The sequence below is a fragment of the Nerophis lumbriciformis genome, linkage group LG01, assembly GCF_033978685.3.
Source record: "Nerophis lumbriciformis linkage group LG01, RoL_Nlum_v2.1, whole genome shotgun sequence".
Lineage (NCBI taxonomy): Eukaryota > Metazoa > Chordata > Actinopteri > Syngnathiformes > Syngnathidae > Nerophis > Nerophis lumbriciformis.
The window spans coordinates 60,300,259-60,319,946 of record NC_084548.2 but is presented as its reverse complement, the minus strand read 5'-3'; the positions used below and the strand labels follow the sequence as shown (position 1 = coordinate 60,319,946).

General features: G+C 40.2%; 1 protein-coding gene and 1 long non-coding RNA gene across 3 annotated transcripts; both read right to left on the bottom strand.

The window, feature by feature from the left end:
* Positions 1-623: 623 nt before the first annotated feature.
* Positions 624-2,160, bottom strand: LOC133570565 (uncharacterized). Its single transcript, XR_009810225.2, has 3 exons — positions 1,397-2,160; positions 1,184-1,307; positions 624-1,001 (listed from the first exon to the last, which is right to left on the bottom strand). It is a non-coding gene; the product is annotated as an uncharacterized lncRNA (long non-coding RNA).
* Positions 2,161-2,797: 637 nt separating this feature from the next.
* LOC140676654 (uncharacterized) lies at positions 2,798-13,832 on the bottom strand. 2 transcript variants are annotated; one of them, XM_072914134.1, is made up of 3 exons: positions 13,376-13,832; positions 10,206-10,445; positions 2,798-5,206 (listed from the first exon to the last, which is right to left on the bottom strand). In XM_072914134.1, the coding sequence occupies exons 1-3, from the start codon at positions 13,494-13,496 to the stop codon at positions 3,078-3,080; spliced, it is 2,490 nt and encodes an 829-aa protein (XP_072770235.1). In that variant the 5' UTR covers positions 13,497-13,832; the 3' UTR covers positions 2,798-3,077. The 2 variants fall into 2 exon arrangements, with proteins under 2 accessions (XP_072770235.1, XP_072770236.1); XM_072914135.1 differs by having other exon boundaries at positions 10,206-10,313.
* Positions 13,833-19,688: the final 5,856 nt, after the last annotated feature.

Here is a 19,688-nt window from a genome sequence, read left to right as displayed (position 1 = left end):
GGAGCCATTTTGTGGTCTTTACAGATGTAAACACACAAAGGAAATGAAACGTACGGTATATCCGCGCGCTTTTTCTTCTTCTACGCGGGTGGGTGGTTGCTTACAGTAGAAGAAGAAGCGCTTCCTGTTCTATGGGGGCGGGTGCTTACCTTGGCGGTTGCTTGCGTAGAAGAAGAAGCGCTTCCTGTTCTACCGGGAAAAAAGATGGCGGCTGTTTACCGAAGTTGCGAGATCGAAACTTTATGAAAATGAATCGTAATATTAATCCATATATAAAGCGCACCGGGTTAAAAGCCGCACTGTCAGCTTTTGAGTAAATTTGTGGTTTTTAGGTGCGGCTAATAGTGCGGAAAATACGGTACTATTAATGCCAGGATAACACATGTTTCACTTTTCAAGAAAATTCATTTTCTCTTTTACCAATATTTGAAACACGTAAACAAAGTAACCCAAATTTCCCTGTTGTGGGATCAATAAAGGATTATCTTATCTTACCTTAAACCACAGAAATAAAATGCAAAGTCATTCAAACTTTCATTTTTACTTTTTGTTTTTAACAACATTGAACATAAAGAACATAAAAAACTGTTCTACTTAACCAATCAATGCTGATTATCTCTTAATCTACCGGATTTTTCGGACTATAAGTCGCTGTTTTTTCGTAGTTTGGCCGGGCTCCAGTGCGACTTATATATGTTTTTTTCCTTTTTTATTATGAATTTTCGGCAGGTGCGACTTATACTCCGGTGCGACTTATACTCCGAAAAATACGATACTATTTTAGCTGCAATCTCCTTTTGGAGGCCGTAATGCGGTTGTACACATAGAACTTCAATGCTTGCCATTCCCAGTTTTGGAGAGCTTCCGGTTCGTCCCCCTCACATTTTAAACAGCCACTCTTTCCTGGTACAATACCAGAAGGGATATGAATCGCTTCATGTGCTTCTCGACAGCCTTCACCTCTTTCTGTGTCCAGGGTCGCCTTTTCTGGGCAGCTTTACCTGCAAGTGACCATACAAAATATGTGTATGAAAATAAAATAAGATGAAGAAATTAAGTTATACATTTGTTTGCTATAATGTCTTTAACCCACAGAGAACAATGCATATATATGCATTTGCATTATTTGTGAGAAAACAAAGACTGATAAAACTTGCCTAAAAAAAACAGTTCATGTATATACTTCACTTTGGAAGAATGTCTCACTGCACGACTTGCTGATGATGCATCCCCTTCTTTTGAAAGTTGTGTCAGTCTCTTGGGGGGTGGGATTTCTTCGTCCTCAGTGGTTGGAAAGGCCACCTCTTCTGTGGGTTCAATGTAATAAACATTCAGTGTCATGCTTACCATAGGCCACATTTAATAAACCACCAAAATGAGTATTGACATTACATACCATTATCAGGAAATGAATAGTGTCCGTCCTCTCTGGTAAGATCTTCCTCTTCAGTTTCCAAAACACATTCTGTGGTACACATAACATGTTAAGCTTATAATTGAGTTCAAACCAAACAAAAGGATGGAAAAAAATTATAGACCAAAGGAAACAACAAAGATGACAACTTACCATTTGGACCAATTGGGTTTCATCCAAGTTCTCGCCATGGAACTCTGATAATCGACCTTGCTCGAGTGCCATCAAAACTTTGCTGATTTTTGCCAGCTGCAGTGTCTTTTCAGGGAGTCTATAGAACTCGTGATGGATTCTAATATCATGACCAAGAAAGTTGGCCAGCTGGTCCATCTGTGTGTCTGTCATGTTTGGCACAGTTGAAAGGGTGGCCGCATGTTTTCGTAGTTCCGTGGATGTAAGTGACACAGGACACTTTGCTCGACATGCTTTTGCATAGTCTCGTATGCAGTCAGAACCACGGAAATGCATCATCGCTGTGGATCTTGAAAACAGGTAACTGTTGTCTTTGAGAACCCCACAAGTTTCCCTGTACTTAGCGAGAAGTTCTAATGCACACACCATTTTTGGAGTCAAGAGAATAGGAACAGGTCTGCCTCGTTTTCCCCTGATGACAATCCTTGAAAAATGTCTGCAGTTTTTTTTCCACTTCAGAGAGCCCAATCAACCTCTGCATGAGGATCAGTTGTGTATCTTGACAAAAAAGCCAACAAGGGAATGGCTGCTACCTCTCATTCTCTTCGTCTGTTAAAGAGGATGATCTGTGTCAAACATACTTTTGTCAGGTCTGACCAGGCCTTTGTGGAAGAATTTTCAGATGGCGTACTGCTGCACTCATCATGCATTTGACTGAGAAACTGATGCATTTTTTGAACATCCTCAGTGAAGGGCATAAGTTGTGGTGCATTCCACTTTTCTTCAGCTATGTTCCTCAGGGCTGTTGCAGAGATCAACTCGTTCCACTTCTCACGATGGACATCTTGGAACTGAAACCTACTTCCTGTTCTTGTCTACAGCACTAACCTTTCTGGGTAATGTAGTATATAAACATTTACTTCATAGATTACATGTATTTATTTAACATTTATTTATCCAGGGTAAAACAGTTAAGAACATATTTACATTTACAATGCTGATCTAGGAAAGAGGCTGCATTTACATGTTAGAGATGTTCAAGTGTGATGGAGTGTCATGGTCTGTTCAAAAATGCTCTTAGCATGCAGGGGTAAATATGATGGAACATAAAAGGTTAGAAGCAATTTGTCAAGCTGGTAACACACAGAACAATGACAAAACATCCTGCATCTTCATTTGCTGCTGCTGTTCTCACCCGCACTCTTGTGTGTCTTACACTGGTCCTTATTAGGGAATCTTTCATCACACACACACACACACACACACACACACACACACACACACACACACACACACACACACACACACACACACTGGAACTAAATGGTTTCTCTTGAGTGTGTGTCTTTTCAAAGTTAGACGGTCTATGAAACCTTTAAAGCCGACTGAGCTGATAAAAGGATTTTCACCAGTGTGCTTTCTGCTCTGCATTATCAATAATGCCTTCTAGGTGAATGGTTTGTCTACAGTGTACTTTAAGAGTCTTACTTTGTATAAAACCTTTACTACAGACCGGACAGGAAACATTTTTTTATACAGTGTGCACTCTTGTGTGCTTTTTCAGATTTGTTTGTCGTGCAAAACCTTTAAAACAGATTGAACAGGAAAAGGGTTTTTCACCAGTGTGCAGTCTTGTGTGTATTTTCAGTTCACTTTTTCCCGCAAAACCTTTACCACAGACTGAACAGGAAAATGGTTTTTCTCCAGTGTGACGTCTTGTGTGTATTTTCAAATGACTATTTTGTGCAAAACCTTTACCACAGACTGAACAGGAGAAGGGTTTTTCACCAGTGTGCATTCTTGTGTGTATTTTCAGTTCACTTTTTTCCGCAAAACCTTTACCACAGACTGAACAAGAAAAAGGGTTTTCTCCAGTGTGCATTTTCATGTGTCTTTTCAGATGGCTATTGTTTGTAAAACCTTTACCACAGACTGAACAGGAAAAAGGTTTTTCACCAGTGTGGATTCTTGTATGTAATTTCAGAACACTATTTACTAGAAATCCTTTACCACAGACTGAACAAGAAAAGGGTTTTTCTCCAGTGTGCATTCTTGTATGTATTTTCAGACTATTAGTTTGTGCAAAACCTTTACCACAGACTGAACAGATAAAAGGTTTTTCTCCAGTGTGGATTCTTGTGTGTCTTTTCAGCTCACCCTTATCAGCATATGATTTACCACATTCTGTGCAGGAAAAGGGTTTTTCTCCAGTGTGGATTCTTGTGTGTTTTTTCAGAACACCTTTTCCTGCAAAACCTTTACCACAGACTGAACAGGAAAATGATTTTTCTCCAGTGTGCAATCTTTTGTGCATTTTCAGGGTATTATTTCGTGCAAAACTTTTACCACAGACTGAACAGGAAAATGGTTTTTCTCCAGTGTGGATTATTGTATGCATTTTCAGATAACTATTTTTAAAAAAACCTTTCCCACAGACTGAACAGGAAAAGGTTTTTTCTCCAGTGTGGATTATTGTATGCATTTTCAGATGACTATTTTGTACAAAACTTTTACCACAGACTGAACAGGAAATGTTTTTTTCTCCAGTGTGCATTATTGTGTGTCTTTTCAGATCGCTTTTACCCACAAAACATTTACCACATTCTGTGCATGAAAAAGGTTTTTCTCCAGTGTGTCTTCTCATATGTACTTTCAGATTACCACGGTAATTAAAAGTTTTGTCACAGTAAGAACATTTAAAGCGTGTGTTGTCAGTGTGACATGTCTTATCATCTTTAGAGTCTTCATCATCAGTGTCAGGAGAGTGAGACGTTGTGTCGTCACTATCTGATAGTGGAGCCAAGATCTTGTCTGCTTGTGATCCTCCACAGTGGTCTCCATCAGCTTCTGTTGTCATGTGTTGAGTTGAGCTGCTGCTTGGAGACTCCGCCTCTCTCTTCTCCTCACTTTCACTTATGTGGCTCCTCCTCTTCCTCTTTAATATGCTGGTGCTGTGGCTCATTCTCTTCTTTATTAATGTGTGGGGGCTGTGGCACCTCTTCCTGTTTAACGCAGAGGGCTGTGGCGCCCCATCTTCCTCAATGTCGGGGGATTGTGACTCATCCTTAATTTGGGTGGGCAGTGGCTCTTCTGTTTTATAGTGAGGGGGATGTTGCTCTTCCCCTACAAATTGAGGAGGCTGTGGCTCCTCATCATCCTCTTTAATTTGGGGGCGCTTCAGCACGTCAACTTCCTCAATGTCAGGGGACTGTGACTCTTCCTCTTTAATTTGGGTGGACTGTGGCTCCTCTTCTTCTGTTTTAAAGTGAGGGAGCTGTTGCTCTTCCTCTACAAATGGAGGAAGCTGTGGCTCCTCATCTTCCTCTTTAATTTGGGGGGACTCTGGCGCTTCAACTTTCTCAATGTCAGGGGACTGTGACTCTTCCTCTTTAATTTGGGTTGACTGTGGCTCTTCTTCTTCTGTTTTAAAGTGAGAATGCTGTTGCTTCTCTTCCTCTATATATTCGGGGGGCTGTTCCTCTTCCCTTTTAATTCGGGGGGACTGTGGTGCCTTGTTTCCTTTAAACAGAGGGGACTGTGGGTCCTTCTCCTCTTTAATATGTGGGGGGTATGGCTCCTCGTCTTCAATGTGGGGTGGTTGTGGCGCCTCTGTGAAGGTCCACTCTTGCTGCTCAGGGAGAGAATGTTCTCCACAGATGTCTGGACACAAATAGACAAAATCATGCTTTAAAAAAGTCCAACTTTGCTCAGTTAAATCAGCATTTTTTCTAATAATGACTCTGATAATCTCATCAGTTTCCAGATTGACATTCAAGATGTCATAACCACACTGTACACCAGGGAGTCACAGAAGCATTACACATCATGCAAAGACACAAAATTAACTCAGCAGTAAAGCCTTACATACAAGCAAGACAGCTGCTCCTACACCTAAAAGACAAAACGGTACAGGACAAAAAATGAATAATGAAATCCCGTGCAAATCCTATAAGAAATCAAATGTAGGAGAAACAGAAAGGACAGTCAAAACAAACAACATAACTTTTCATAAGAAACAAAAAGCAAAAAAGGAAAACTTACAGTAAGAGGGACATACAAAACCCATAACCAGTGAAGTTGGCACATTGTGTAATTTGTAAATAAAAACAGAATACAGTTATTTGCAAATCCTTTTCAACTTATAGTCAATTGAATACACTGCAAAGACAATAAATTTAATGTTCGAACTGAGAAACTACATTTTGTTTTGCAAATAATCATTAACTTAGTATTTAATGGCAGCAACACATTGCAAAAAAGTTGGCACAAGGGCATTTTTACCACTGCGTTACATGGCCTTTCCTTTTAACAACACTCAGTAAATGTTTGAGAACTGAGGAGACCAATTTTTTAAGCTTTCCAGGTGGAATTCTTTCCCATTCTTGCTTGATGTACAGCATAAGTTGTTCAACAGTCTAGGGTCTCTGTGCTTCATAATGCGCCACACATTTTCAATGGGAGACAAGTCTGGACTACAGGCAGGCCAGTCGAGTACCCGCACTCTTTTACTATGAAGTCACACTGTTGGAACTCGTGGCTTGGCATTGTCTTGCTGAAATAAGCAGGGGCGTCCATGATAACGTTGCTTGGATGGCAACATATGTTGCTCCAAAACCTGTATGTACCTTTCAGCATTAATGGTGCCTTCACAGATGTGTAAGTTCCCCATGCCTTGGGCACTAATACACCCCCACGCCATCACAGATGCTGGCTTTTGAACTTTGCGCCTACAAAAATCTGGATTGCTTTTTTCCTCTTTGTTCCAGAGGACACGACGTCCAGTTTCCAAAAACAAATTGAAATGTGGACTCGTCAGACCCAGAACACTTTTCCACTTTGCATTAGTCCATCTTAGATGAACTCGGGCCCAGTGAAGCCGGCGCCGTTTCTGGGTGTTGTTGATAAATGGCTTTGGGCTTTGCATCGTAGAGTTTTAACTTGCACTTAAGATGTAGCGACAAACTGTAGTTACTGACAGTGGTCTTCTGAAGTGTTCCTGAGCCCATGTGGTGATATCATTTACACACTGATGTCGTTTTTTGATGCAGTACCGCCTGAGGGATCGAAGGTCACGGGCTTAGCTGCTTACGTGCAGTGATTTCTCCAGATTCTCTGAACCCTTTGATGATATTACGGACCTTAGATTGTGAAATCCCTAAATTCCTTGCAATAGCTGGTTGAGAAAGGTTTTTCTTAAACTGTTCAACAATTTGCTTACGCATTTGTTGACAAAGTGGTGACCCTCGCCCCATCCATGTTTGTGAATGACTGAGCATTTCATGGAATCTACTTTTATACCCAATCATTGCACCCACCTGTTCCCAATTAGCCTGTTCACCTGTGGGATGTTCCAAATAAGTGTTTGATGAGCATTCCTCAACTTTATCAGTATTTATTGCCACCTTTCCCAACTTCTTTGTCACGTGTTGCTGGCATCAAATTCTAAAGTTAATGATTATTTGCAAAAAAAAAATGTTTATCAGTTTGAACATCAAATATGTTGTCTTTGTAGCATATTTAACTGAATATGGGTTGAAAATGATTTGCAAATCATTGTATTCCGTTTATATTTACATCTAACACAATTTCTCTCATATGGAAACGGGGTTTATATATATATATGTATATATATATATATATATATATATATATATATATATATATATATATATATATATATATATATATATATATATATATATACACACACATATACTCGATATATCGCGGGTCTGTCTCTGTGCAATATAGAAAATGACTATATCGTGATATTCGAGTATACGTTCTCACACAGTTGCTTTTAGCTGCGGGCATTACACTACAGGCGTTTCTCACTCTGTCTTGTCTCTCCTTCTCAAAGAGAAATAAAACAAGCGCACCTTCTTACATACGTCACATACTCTTGCGCGTGCAACGTCACACTCTCCCGCGGAGCAGAGAGGTAGCGACATGGGTAAAGTTAGCTGTGATGCTAGCGGTACGGTGCGAGTGGTAATAAGAGAGAAAGAAGGTGCGGATCTGGTAACAAATGAAGGAAGAATAATTCATTCCTAAGCAAAAGAGCATGGGGTGCATCGTCTGGCGGTGGTTTGGCTTCAAGCGGAAATATGTTGAACAGACAACCGTAATATGTCAACTATGCGGAAAATGCGTTCTACAAAAAGTAGCACTACTGCTAATTTGTAGCATCATTTGAAAAGTCACCCGCTAGAGAATAAGGAGTGCTTGAAACTCCTCATGTCAACATCTCCGACCGGTGCCACACCAATCATTTCCAGATCAACACCGTATGAAAAAAATAGTCAACAACAGAATGAGATGACGTCCGCAGTAACCTAGTAACATACACTATTTGATTTCCTATTATGCAGCTCATTTTTATTTGAGTTTTTGAAATATGTTGTGTGACATCATGCACAAAAGTGCACTTTATTTGTTTTAAACTATTGTAGTGGCGTTCTGTACAAAAAGTGCACTTTAAAGGCCTACTGAAACCCACTACTACCGACCACGCAGTCTGATAGTTTATATATCAATGATGAAATCTTAACATTGCAACACATGCCAATACGGCCGGGTTAGTTTACTAAAGTGCAATTTTAAATTACGTGCGACATATCCTGCTGAAAACGTCTCGGTATGATGACATCAGCGCGTGACGTCGCGGATTGTAGAGGACATTTTGAGACAGCATGGTGGCCAGCTATTAAGTCGTCTGTTTTCATCGCAAATTTCCACAGTATTCTGGACATCTGTGTTGGTGAATCTTTTGCAATTTGTTCAATGAACAATGGAGACAGCAAAGAAGAAAGCTGTAGGTGTGAAGCGGTGTATTGCGGCCGACTTCAGCAACACTAACACGGCCGGTGTTTCATTGTTTACATTCCCGAAAGATGACAGTCAATCTTTACCATTGGCCTGTGGAGAACTGGGACAACAGAGACACTTACCAGGAGGACTTTGAGTTGGATACGCAGACACGGTACCGTGAGTACGCATGCAGCTGCGGCTTCCAAACATTTGATCGCTTGCCCATACGTGCGTGCCGCTATGTGCATGTCACGTACGTAACTTTGGGGACTTTGGGGAAATATATGTGCTGTATGAACTTTGGGGAGGTGAACGGTACTTTGGGCTGTGGGATTGAGTGTGTTGTGCAGGTGTTTGAGTTGTATTGGCGGGTTATATGGACGGGAGGGGGGAGGTGTTTGTTATGCGGGATTAATTTGTGGCATATTAAATATAAGCCTGGTTGTGTTCTGGCTAATAAGAGTACATATATGTCTTGTGTTTATTTACTGCTTTAGTCATTCCCAGCTGAATATCAGGTCCCACTCGCCTCTCACAGCATCTTCCCTATCTGAATCGCTCCCACTGCCCTCTAGTCCTTCACTCTCACTTTCCTCATCCACGAATCTTTCATCCTCGCTCAAATTAATGGGGGAATCGTCGCTTTCTCGGTCCGAATCGCTCTCGCTGCTGGTGGCCATGATTGTAAACAATGTGCAGATGTGAGGAGCTCCCCAACCTGTGACGTCACGCTACTCGTCTGCTACTTCCGGTACAGGCAAAGCTTTTTTATCAGCGACCAAAAGTTGCGAACTTTATCGTCAATGTTCTCTACTAAATCTTTTCAGCAAAAATATGGCAATATCGCGAAATGTTTAAGTATGACACATAGAATGGACCTGCTATCCCCGTTTAAATAAGAAAATCGCATTTCAGTAGGCCTTTAATTTAGTGTTGTTTTGATATGTCATCTTAGTGACATTATGCACAAAAGTGCACTCATAGCTTGTTTTAAAATGTCTCTGACAATCTTGCACTTTGTTTTGAAATGACATGAATGTTTGTGCCACTGTTTAATAAATACAGTTTTGGTAAATTGACTTAGTTGTGATTTCCCTCTCTGCATGAAAGTTTAAAATGAGCATATATTAATGCAGTATGAACAAGAATGTTTTAATGTAGACACATGGAATCATCATACTGGTGTGATTATATGCATCAACTGTTAATTCAAAGCTAAGGCAAAATATTGAGATATATATCGTGTATCATGACATGGCCTAAAAATATTGAGATATTAATAAAAGGCCATATCCCCCAGCCCTACTTTGTCATATCCACTATTGTTTGACTTTTTATTCCTTCCAGATGTTCCCAAACTACACTTAAATCGACATTAAAAATGATTAGATATAAATAAGTTAACGGTGTCGATCTTGAGGAGTTGGAAGGTATTGGTATCAGCTTGCAAAACAATTATTGTGCTTTTCAAACGCAGGACAAAACAGAAACTGATTCATAACCGCGGTGTCCGTGCACATCAACAAAGAATGGTTAAAACAGAGAAGGGACGCTGCAGAGTGTTTTTTCGTCCACCTGTCATCAGGTGTCTGAGTTGGATCGTTAATTATATCACTAATTGTTTAATTCTGCCTCAATTTTTGCTAAACATTTAGCATTTTCTTTAGCTCTGTATTAGAAGTTCTGACATGTGGTGCTCTGTTATAGCAGCATTGTTCATTGATCTTTTATGTTACCTGAATGTGAAGATAAAAAGCTAATATATCTCCACCTTTAGCCATAACTGTGGTCCCTGGATGAACATCTGTTGAAAATATTGTATTAGATGATATGTGGATGTTGTGCTTACTTGGATTGTGATGAAGGTGTGAGGACTCAGGTGGTTTGTCTTCATGGTCTTCAGTCTTCACAGAGACAACACTCAGCGGAAACCTGGTGAGATCAGCCTCCTCCTGACCTGGAAGACACTCTCCCTCATGAGTGACCCACACTTCCTCCTCTTCCTCTTTAATATGTGGAGACTGTGGCTCTTCCTCTTTAATGTGTGGGGGCTGTGGCTCTTCCTCTTTAATGTGGGGGGGCTGCTGGTCTGTTGGGTCAATAAGTAAATACGATTATAAAAGTAGTTCTTTACTGACCCTGTAAACACAATGGGATGATTGGTGTTTTCATATGTGTTGTGTTAAATGTGTGTAACTAAACATCCAATAAAAACAAGGGAAAGAGTTGATTTTGTCCTAGCCACAAGTAGGGATGTCCCGATCCAGGTTTTTGCACTTCCGATCCGATACCGATATTGTTTTTGCATTTCCGATCCGATACCGATACTGACCGATACCGATACAGACCGATACTGGCCTATCCGAGCATGTATTAAAGTTTAAAGTTATTTAGCTTACTTAGTTGTCAGAATCATGTTGAAAAGGGTTTTAGTACTCTTGATAACAACTAGCCAGCTGAATTAGGGGAGTTTGAATAATACACAATGGTTGGTAACAAGAAACTGACCTGTTTATTCAAGGATAAACACAAAATAGACAAAATTATACATGACAAACAGAAATGGCATCATTGAACTAGGGCTGGGCGATATGGCCTTTTTTTAATATTGCGATATTTTAAGGCCATATTGCGATACACAATATATATCTCGATATTTTGCCTTAGCCTTGAATGAACACTTGATGCATATAATCACAGCAGTATGATGATTCTATGTGTTTTGATTGATTGATTGAGACTTTTATTAGTAGGTTGCACAGTGAAGTACATATTCCGTACAATTGACCACTAAATGGTAACACCCCAATAAGTTTTTCAACTTGTTTAAGCCGGTGTCCACTTAAATTGATTCATGATACAGATATATACTATCAGATATATACTATCATCATAATACAGTCATCACACAAGATAATCACATTGAATTATTTACATTATTTATAATCCAGGGTGTGGAGGGGAGCGCCGGATGTAAGTGTCAAAAAGACAGCCAAAAGAGTTTGCTATGAGAATAAATCTAAAGTTAAAATATAGGGTAGAAATGCACCCATTTGCAGGAAATGTAGTCTTGATTTTCAAAATTTTCTTTCAAGGCTTGCATGTCTACATTAAAACATTCTTCTTCATACTGCATTAATATATGCAACTTTTAAACTTTCATGCAGAGAAGGAAATCACAACTAAAAAAATCACTAATTTATTCATAAGGTGTTGATGTGGAAATTTTTGCCTTGCATTTTGATGGTGTGGACGTGTGGCACCGAATGGAGATAAGCGTCTCGACAGACGTCACAATATTTGAACAATGATGACGAAAACTGTTTTCTCTGTCGTGTCCGTGTGTCGGAAATTGTTATGCGCTTATTTTTTTATTTGATTTTGTGCGTGGCATAGATTTGCCGTGCGCAGAGGACGCTTGAGCAGGCGCGCACCTTAGCGGCTGCGCTAGCATCACAGCTAATGTTAGCCATGCCGCTACCTCGCTCTCTGCTGGGAGAGGACGTATACGTATGTGACGTATGACGTGACAGTATGTGACGTATGACGTGACAGTATGTGACGTGTTTAAGAAGGTGCGCTTGCTGTCTGTAAGAGGGAGACACAGGAAAGAGTGAGAAGAGCCTGTCGTGTAATGCCAGCAGCTAAAAGCAACTGTGTGAGAATTGTGGATGTGTTGAAGGTGTGCTGGAAAATGCGGAACGGAAATTACGGAGCAGCAGAAAAGTGGAATGTATTATTTAAATAGGTGCGTTGGAAAACACGGACCGGAGTTTTTTTTAAAACTGGATCTGGATCGGCATTTTCCCATGCTTTGCCGATACGCAATTTTTTAGCAAATATCGGCAGCCGATCCGATCCAAATATCGGATCGGGACATCCGTAGCCACAAGCAATTTTAAGGACGGGTCAGCATTGATCAAAATATTCCTAAAAACACTAATTACAACTTTATAAACCAAAGGTGTAAAGTGAGTAACCATTTTTTTCTGTATACATGTCAACTTTAACTTTGTAATGGTATAGTCCTAACCCAGACGTCCCCAAACCACGGATACAGATACGGTCCGCCAGTGTCCAAAATCCGGCCCGTGGGTAGTCCCGAGTAGAAAAAATACAGTTTTATTTATTTTTTTATTATCTTTTTAATCTGTCCTTTCTAGCCCATCCATCAATCCATTTTCTACTCTCGGTGTCTCCTAGCCGCTGAGGAAAATTATCCCTCCATTTTCTACCGCTTGTCTCTTTCAGGGTCGCGGGGGGTGCTGGAGCCTATCTCAGAAACATATTGTCAAAAAATGTATTTTCCCATCGATAACGCAAACCGGCAAGTGCGTGCTCTTTCAGTCAATTAGTGCACGAGGGCCTGGCCACATTTTTTTTAACCCAATGTGCCGCCCCCGAGTCAAAAAGTTTGGGGACCCCTGTCCTAACCATTAGTTAAATAGCACTGAAAAAACATCTAAAAAATGCTTAAAAACATTCATAAAATGTTTTTAAGTGATTTTGGTGGCTGGGCAAAAAGTGTACTATGTGGTGTTTTTATGAAGTATCTCCATCAACAGTTCTTCTTTAGAGCACAGCTCCCACATTCACTTGGAGACCACCTACGACACGCTGGAGGAAAGTCAGTCACCTTTATGTTCTTTTAATAAATCAAGTGTTGACTACTTATTGAAAGATGATTGACAATAAATGTTTACTTTCACTTCTTGATGCATGTAGGTCAGATATTAGTGAAATTAGCCATACAACTAAGAATTTACAATTTACAATGTAAAATATATTTGGTGTCAGTGTGAGTTTTGCGTAAACATGTTGATACACATTGTTATAAACTGAGAGGAACATCAACTTCTCATAAATGTTTTGTGTCTGAATTGAAACTGTCGTTTTTATGACCAATATACAAACAAAGCAGTGAATCATCCTCACAATAAAATGCGTCTTCCTAAGAACAATCTATTAAATAAATAAATATAAAGTTAGTAAACATGTGAGAGTAAGAAGTAAACAAACCTGTTCTGTGTAACACAACTTTAAGTTTCTTGAAAACAGCGGCCAGTGGATGTTGTCTCTTGTTCTCCTCTTTTGTTGGAGAAAGGTCCTCCTCGTACTCTGCTATTGTTCTTTCGCACATTTTCACACAATCACAACACTTTACACTCACACTTGATCTCTGCTTAGCGATGTGTTGATCACTTCCGCGTCTCTTTGTTAGCAGCTAAAGAGCTAAGCTAACTAGCAAGTTAAACGCGCACGGAAAGCGTAATTGATTGTAATTAGTGCACTTAGACTAAAGCATCCGACAAAAACAAACATTAACGATGTTTACTTAAAGAAACAGCATACATTTGCACATGTACATGCTGATGAAGAAAACAGAACAATATTAACCACAATAACGTATTCTGCGCCAGACGCCATCTTAATTTTTCTTTGTCCTATGTTGTTCACGCGCAGTGTCGTCAGATCTCGCGAGAGAAACAAACGTCAAATGTTCTCTCCATGAGACATCTTATAAGTAGACACAGCATTGGCTGCTGTGACGCGAGAATTTCGGCCGCCATCTTGAGGTGGTGAGAGGAGCCGGCGAGCAGCCTAAACTGACAGTTGACAGGTAGAAAACAAAGATGCAGGGATGGTGTTCAGCGTTTTCTGAGCGGACTGTTGAAAATAGGAATCGGGGGATTACTTTTCACAAGTAAGATTTAACATTAACGTACTATTGGTTGTATTTTGTGAAAAGAATATTACCACAGAGTTGAGAAGGAGCAAAGATCTTCAATAGTACTGAAATCGTAGCCGCTAGCAAACAAGAGTATGACCATAATAGAATTGCTTGTCAATGAAATTATTAAATTTAAAAATGACATACTTGAATAACATAAAGTTGAAATAAATGATTAGGATAAAGATTGTAAAAGTCAACAGGGGTAAACATACGACATACATAAAAATACATATAAAACAATCACTGTGAACATTATCATTTAAGGGAAGAATGTAACACAAAATAATGTATTAAAGCAGTGAACAATGTTTGTTGTGTATTATACGAGGTAAATACTATGAATACTAATATGTATTAAAGCAGTGAACAATGTTTTTGTGTGTAATACAATGTAAATACCACAAAATGTTAAACTAAGTCATTAAAGAATACTTTAAATGTTACGTACAGTGGGGGAAAGAGACGACACAATGGCAGAAATTAGTTCAACAGGTTTATTGAACTTGATTATGTGTTGGGGTGTGTATGCTAGTCCGGAGGGAAGTCCAAGGGAACGAGGTGCACAGCTCGATCACTGGATACGGAGGGAAAACTGCGGGGAACACAGAGGACATAGACGACACGGGCAGAGGGAAAGCACAGAGAGCAGGTACGAGGAGGGAAGCCAGAGACGGGATGCTTACTACGGAGAGTGAACTACGTTCCGGCACTGGATCTTCGGGTCCGCCGGTCTTTGTCGTCTGCCCTCATCAAATCCAGGTGCGTGGATTGACGATTGCCTACAGCTGTGCAGGCGCATGGCTTTGATGCGGGAAGAGCGAGCAGAGGAGTGTCCCGGGGTGCTCCTAGCGAAGCTGCCTGTGGCGCTTGCTGCTGATGGCATGAGGGATTGTGCATGCGCCGTGACATTAAAGTCTTTCAACAACTTCAGATCAAACCATAAACAAAGTTTGTCAGAAATGCTACTGAGAGTTTGGTCATGTTTGGGTTTTCTTGTGTTTGAATTCATGTCCAGTGTTTTTTGTGGTTTCTAACAAGTGCTCTTGTTTTGTCAGTATTTCCTGTTTGGTCTCTGTGTTTTGAAGCACCTTTACTTTCTGTTTCATGTCTTGTCAGCAGACCTGTTTCTCGTTCATTAGTTCTGTTTAGTTCCACCTGGGTCCCTCCTTCGGTGCTGGATCATTGTACTTTTGAGACTGATGCTTCCTGTGCTGTTTTTGTTTGTTCCATGCTTCCTGAACTATTAAATTAGTTTTACTTGCAAGCCGTCCGCTATTTCTGCATCCTTAGGGTCACGCTACAAGCAACGCTTACCAGATTCCTGACACAAAGTGAATATTTCCTTTATAGATTCTTTAATGTTTTTATGATGTGTCTGTCATCTGCAGTGGGCTTTCTGTATCATCGTAAAGTAGGCCTGGGTTTTGATAAATTATAATGATTTTGTAATCATCACACGCAACACTAATATAATTCTAAACACAATCCCACTACTCATCTTTATTGTCTTACAAATGTACATTTAAATTTTGCTGACTCCTCCCGTTCCCTGTTAAAAAAAGATTAAAAGGATTAAAAACCCATAAAATAAAGATGCAATGTAAATGTCTTGCTAATGTTCCATGATTAATTAAAATGGACACTAAAACAATAGTAAACTAGAGAGCCGATTATGAACTGTTGTTTTCGGGACCCTCAAAATAAAAAAAATATTGCCATAACTGATTTGAGGACTTTTTGTTCATGTTAAGGGCCTCAAAATAGTAACAATAACAAACATAGCAAATGCAATAGGGCCCTTGCGGTGCATTGCATCGTACCTGTGGTGGTTGCTCCACTGCCCTAATATTGTGCGATGCCAAGCAGTGCAAAAGTCCCAATTTAAAAGTAAGCCAGTTGAAATGTGCAAACAGCAAAACTGATCTACGATGTGCTTTGATGAGGTAGTTATGTAGGATGGAACGAACTAAAAGAGAGTCTTTGTATATTGTGCCCACGTGCAGTGTGTATGGGCGTCTTACAGTCCTAAACGGGGAGCAAAGGGAGGCAGGGGGGTGGGGTGGGCTCTAGAATGGAAGCTGTTCCTCAGCCTGTTAGTGGTGGATCGCATGGTTCTGAAGCGCTTGCTGATTGGTAGTGGTTCAAAGAGGGGGTTACCAAGGTGTGTGGAGTCTATGGATATTTTGTTGGCCTTCTTCCTCAGTCTGCTGGTGTAAAGTGTGTCCAGACCAATTATGTGCTGTGCTGCCTTGACCACTGTGCAGGGCCGTCCTTTCAGCCACTGCCAATATGCAACTTGCAAACCACACAATGATTTAGTTGGTGAGGATGCTATCAATAGTGCGCCGACAAAAATTGAGCATTACATTAGTGTCTGGGGAAGTTGGGCCTGCTTGAGCTTCCTGAGAAAGAACAGTCTCTGTTGAGCTTTCCGGACCAGGTTTAAGGTGTAAGCAGTCTCAAGACATCTAGCTGGAAACACCAACTAATAGGAATTTCAGGCACTCCACAATTTCCACAGCTTCTCTGTGGAGGTCTCTGTCATTTGTTCTTTGAAAGTCCATGATTATTTCCTTGGTTTTGGAGGTGTTGATTATTCTCACACCAATCAGCCAATCACCAATCAGATGTAGCGACGAACTGTAGTTACTGACAGTGGTTTTCTGAAGTGTTCCCGAGCCCATGTGGTGATATCCTTTACACACTGATGTCGCTTTTTGATGCAGTATGATCGAAGGTCCGTAATATAATTGCTTACATGCAGTGATTTCTCCAGATTCTCCGAACCTTTTGATGATATTACGCACCGTGGATGGTGAAATCCCTAAAACCCTTGCAATAGCTCGTTGAAAAATTTTGTTCTTAAACTGTTAGAGAATTCGCTCATGCATTTGTTCACAAAGTGGTGACCCTCGCCCGATCAATCAATCAATCATCAATCAATCAATGTTTATTTATATAGCCCTAAATCACAAGTGTCTCAAAGGGCCGATCCCTGTTTTTGAATGACTGAGCATTTCTTGGAAGCTGTTTTTATACCCAACCATGGTACTCACCTGTTCCCAATTAGCCTGATCCCCTGTGGGATTGTCGAAATAAGTGTTTGATAAGCATTCCTCAATTTTCTCAGTCTTTTTTGCCACTTGTGCCAGCTTTTTTCAAACATGTTGCAGGCATCAACTTCCAAATAAGCTATTATTTGCAAAAAATAACAAACGTTAAGTATTGTGTCTTTGCAGTCTATTCAATTGAATATAAGTTAAAAAGGATTTGCAAATCATTGTATTCTGTTTTTATTTACGATTTACACAACGTGCCAACTTCAATGGTTTTGGGTTTTGTACATCAATGAATGCTTTAACATTTTACTTGGAAAACAAGATGCAAAACTGTTGCGCGACCAGTCTTCCTGGCAGGGAATAACACTGGTAAATCCCAAGTTCTTTTTGATGACATATACTGTATGTTGAGTGAAGAGAACCACCGAGGTAGAACAGTATTTAGCCACGTTTTACTGATGCTTCAGGGGACCAGCCCTTCCAATGCGACAATAGCATCAGCAAAAAGTGGTCTAAATCCAAACAAAAATAGTCAGTTTATGTAAAGTGAAAACAGTCCCTATCGCCCAGAAAGGAGCACAGCTGCTTCTTCAAAACAGATAAGAAACTGGCCAAAACAGCTCTGTGGGCCGACAAACGGGGGGCCCTTAAGACAAAACAAAGCGTTTACTAGCCTACATAAGATAAAAGCAAGGAGGTCACGAGAAGATGCACTACATGGGAAAATACTAGCTGATTTAAACATGACTATGGATAAAGAAGGAACACTTAAAAACATATCATTCTCACAAACACTACCACTTTGTTTTGTCAGGGTTGATGTTGCACATTGCATCAACATAATCTGCAACTGGGGCTGCCTAAAGAAGAAAACAAACACAGGATTAAAGATTTTTGTAAGGTCTGTAGTGAAGCTTCATAAATCACAGTCAGTGAAGCATGCCAAATAACTATTATGTGTTATCACTACTCTGGCGTCAAGTGAAGCCAAAGGTAATGATAGTTCTGGAGTCCCTTTATCATCAGAAAGGTGTGAGAAATACCTGAAAGAACAACTTGCAGAAGAGTGTATCGCCTTTCCAGATGACAAGGGTGAGGAATATGAACAAGTGGATACATGTGTTCAGATCCACACTGACGTCCGACAGTGGGTAACAGAAATATGTGAGGGGAGCAGGTCACTTGCCATGGCTGATGGCGATCGCGATAACATCCACTTCCTCCCAGAGATTATTCCCTATATAATTCCACTTGCAAGTTACTTTACCACTCTGGACAGGAATGACAGTCTCACTTTTCCACAACACCAGCATCACTGCAAGTTTAGCCGCAGTTGAAGCAGAGTTCAAAAATATAAAACAAGGTATTTTCAAACATCAAAACTAACCTATAGAGCAGACCTGGGCAAATTAAGGCCCGGGGGCCACATGCGGCCCGTTAAGCTTTTCAGTCAGGCCCACCGGACATTCCCAAATAATTTTTTTAGATCTTTAAGATGGAAACTGTAGCTGCCATTATGATGTGCAGTTTTGTTTTCTAATGACCGTAAGTCTTGAACTATACAAAGTATTTCAATGGTTGGAATCTGCGCTTATGGATGATATACCAGTTACTATGGTAATCTAATTAGTTACTATGGTTATCTAATTAGTTACTATGGTAATCTACGTCACAGCAGCTCAGACAAGGCACCAAACAGTGTGGGCGGAAAGCGTTTCCACAGACGTGGAAAGAGCTTTTCACAACCAAGTTCTAAAGCTTAGTGATATATCAGATTGTAGGTGGGTTTATTTTGTACCCTTCGCGTTCATATTTCACTGTTTGTTGCATTTTTGTTGCGTTTCACTTGATTGTAAAATATGTCGATCGAAAGGGGGTGTGACATTCATATTTTGTCAATATTCAATGTTTTATCGTTCATAGAAAAATGTCAAATTCCATTACATTTTTTAAGGCGGTCTGTCATAACGTTTTTAGCATTCAATCAGACATTATTGTGAAGTTTTGTATTAGTGTCCCTAAAAATAGATATACCGGCCCCCAGACACAGTTTTTTTCTCTAAATGTGGCCCCCGAGTCAAAATAATTGCCCAGGCCTGCTATAGAGTGTGGATCGTTTTATTGCTCGCCATCTTTCCTTCGTCGAAGGAAACATGCGGATTTGCTCTGCTAAAAAATAAAATGGTGATGCTGCCATTGACCCTGCATCTACTGTGGAAGAGAAGCGACAAAAGGATATTTACTCCTGTGAGGAGTCTGATGCTGCCACAAACACACACCCAACAGATGAAGATGCCGTGGAAAACTGGAGAGGCCAAGTGGTTCCATGCAAAAAAAGGAAGATGAGTTCTCTCCTTGTCCAGAATGGCTGCAGGCAGTTCCATCTGCAGCCTCTTAAAGTCGACAAATCAAAAGTCTCCGTGCTAAACATTTGTGCATTTGATGCTTTTTGTCAGAGCTTATGTAATTCTTTCTGTGACAGTATTTATTTTGAAAATGTTGCAAGTTGCAATGAACACAGACTTAGACTTAGACTTCC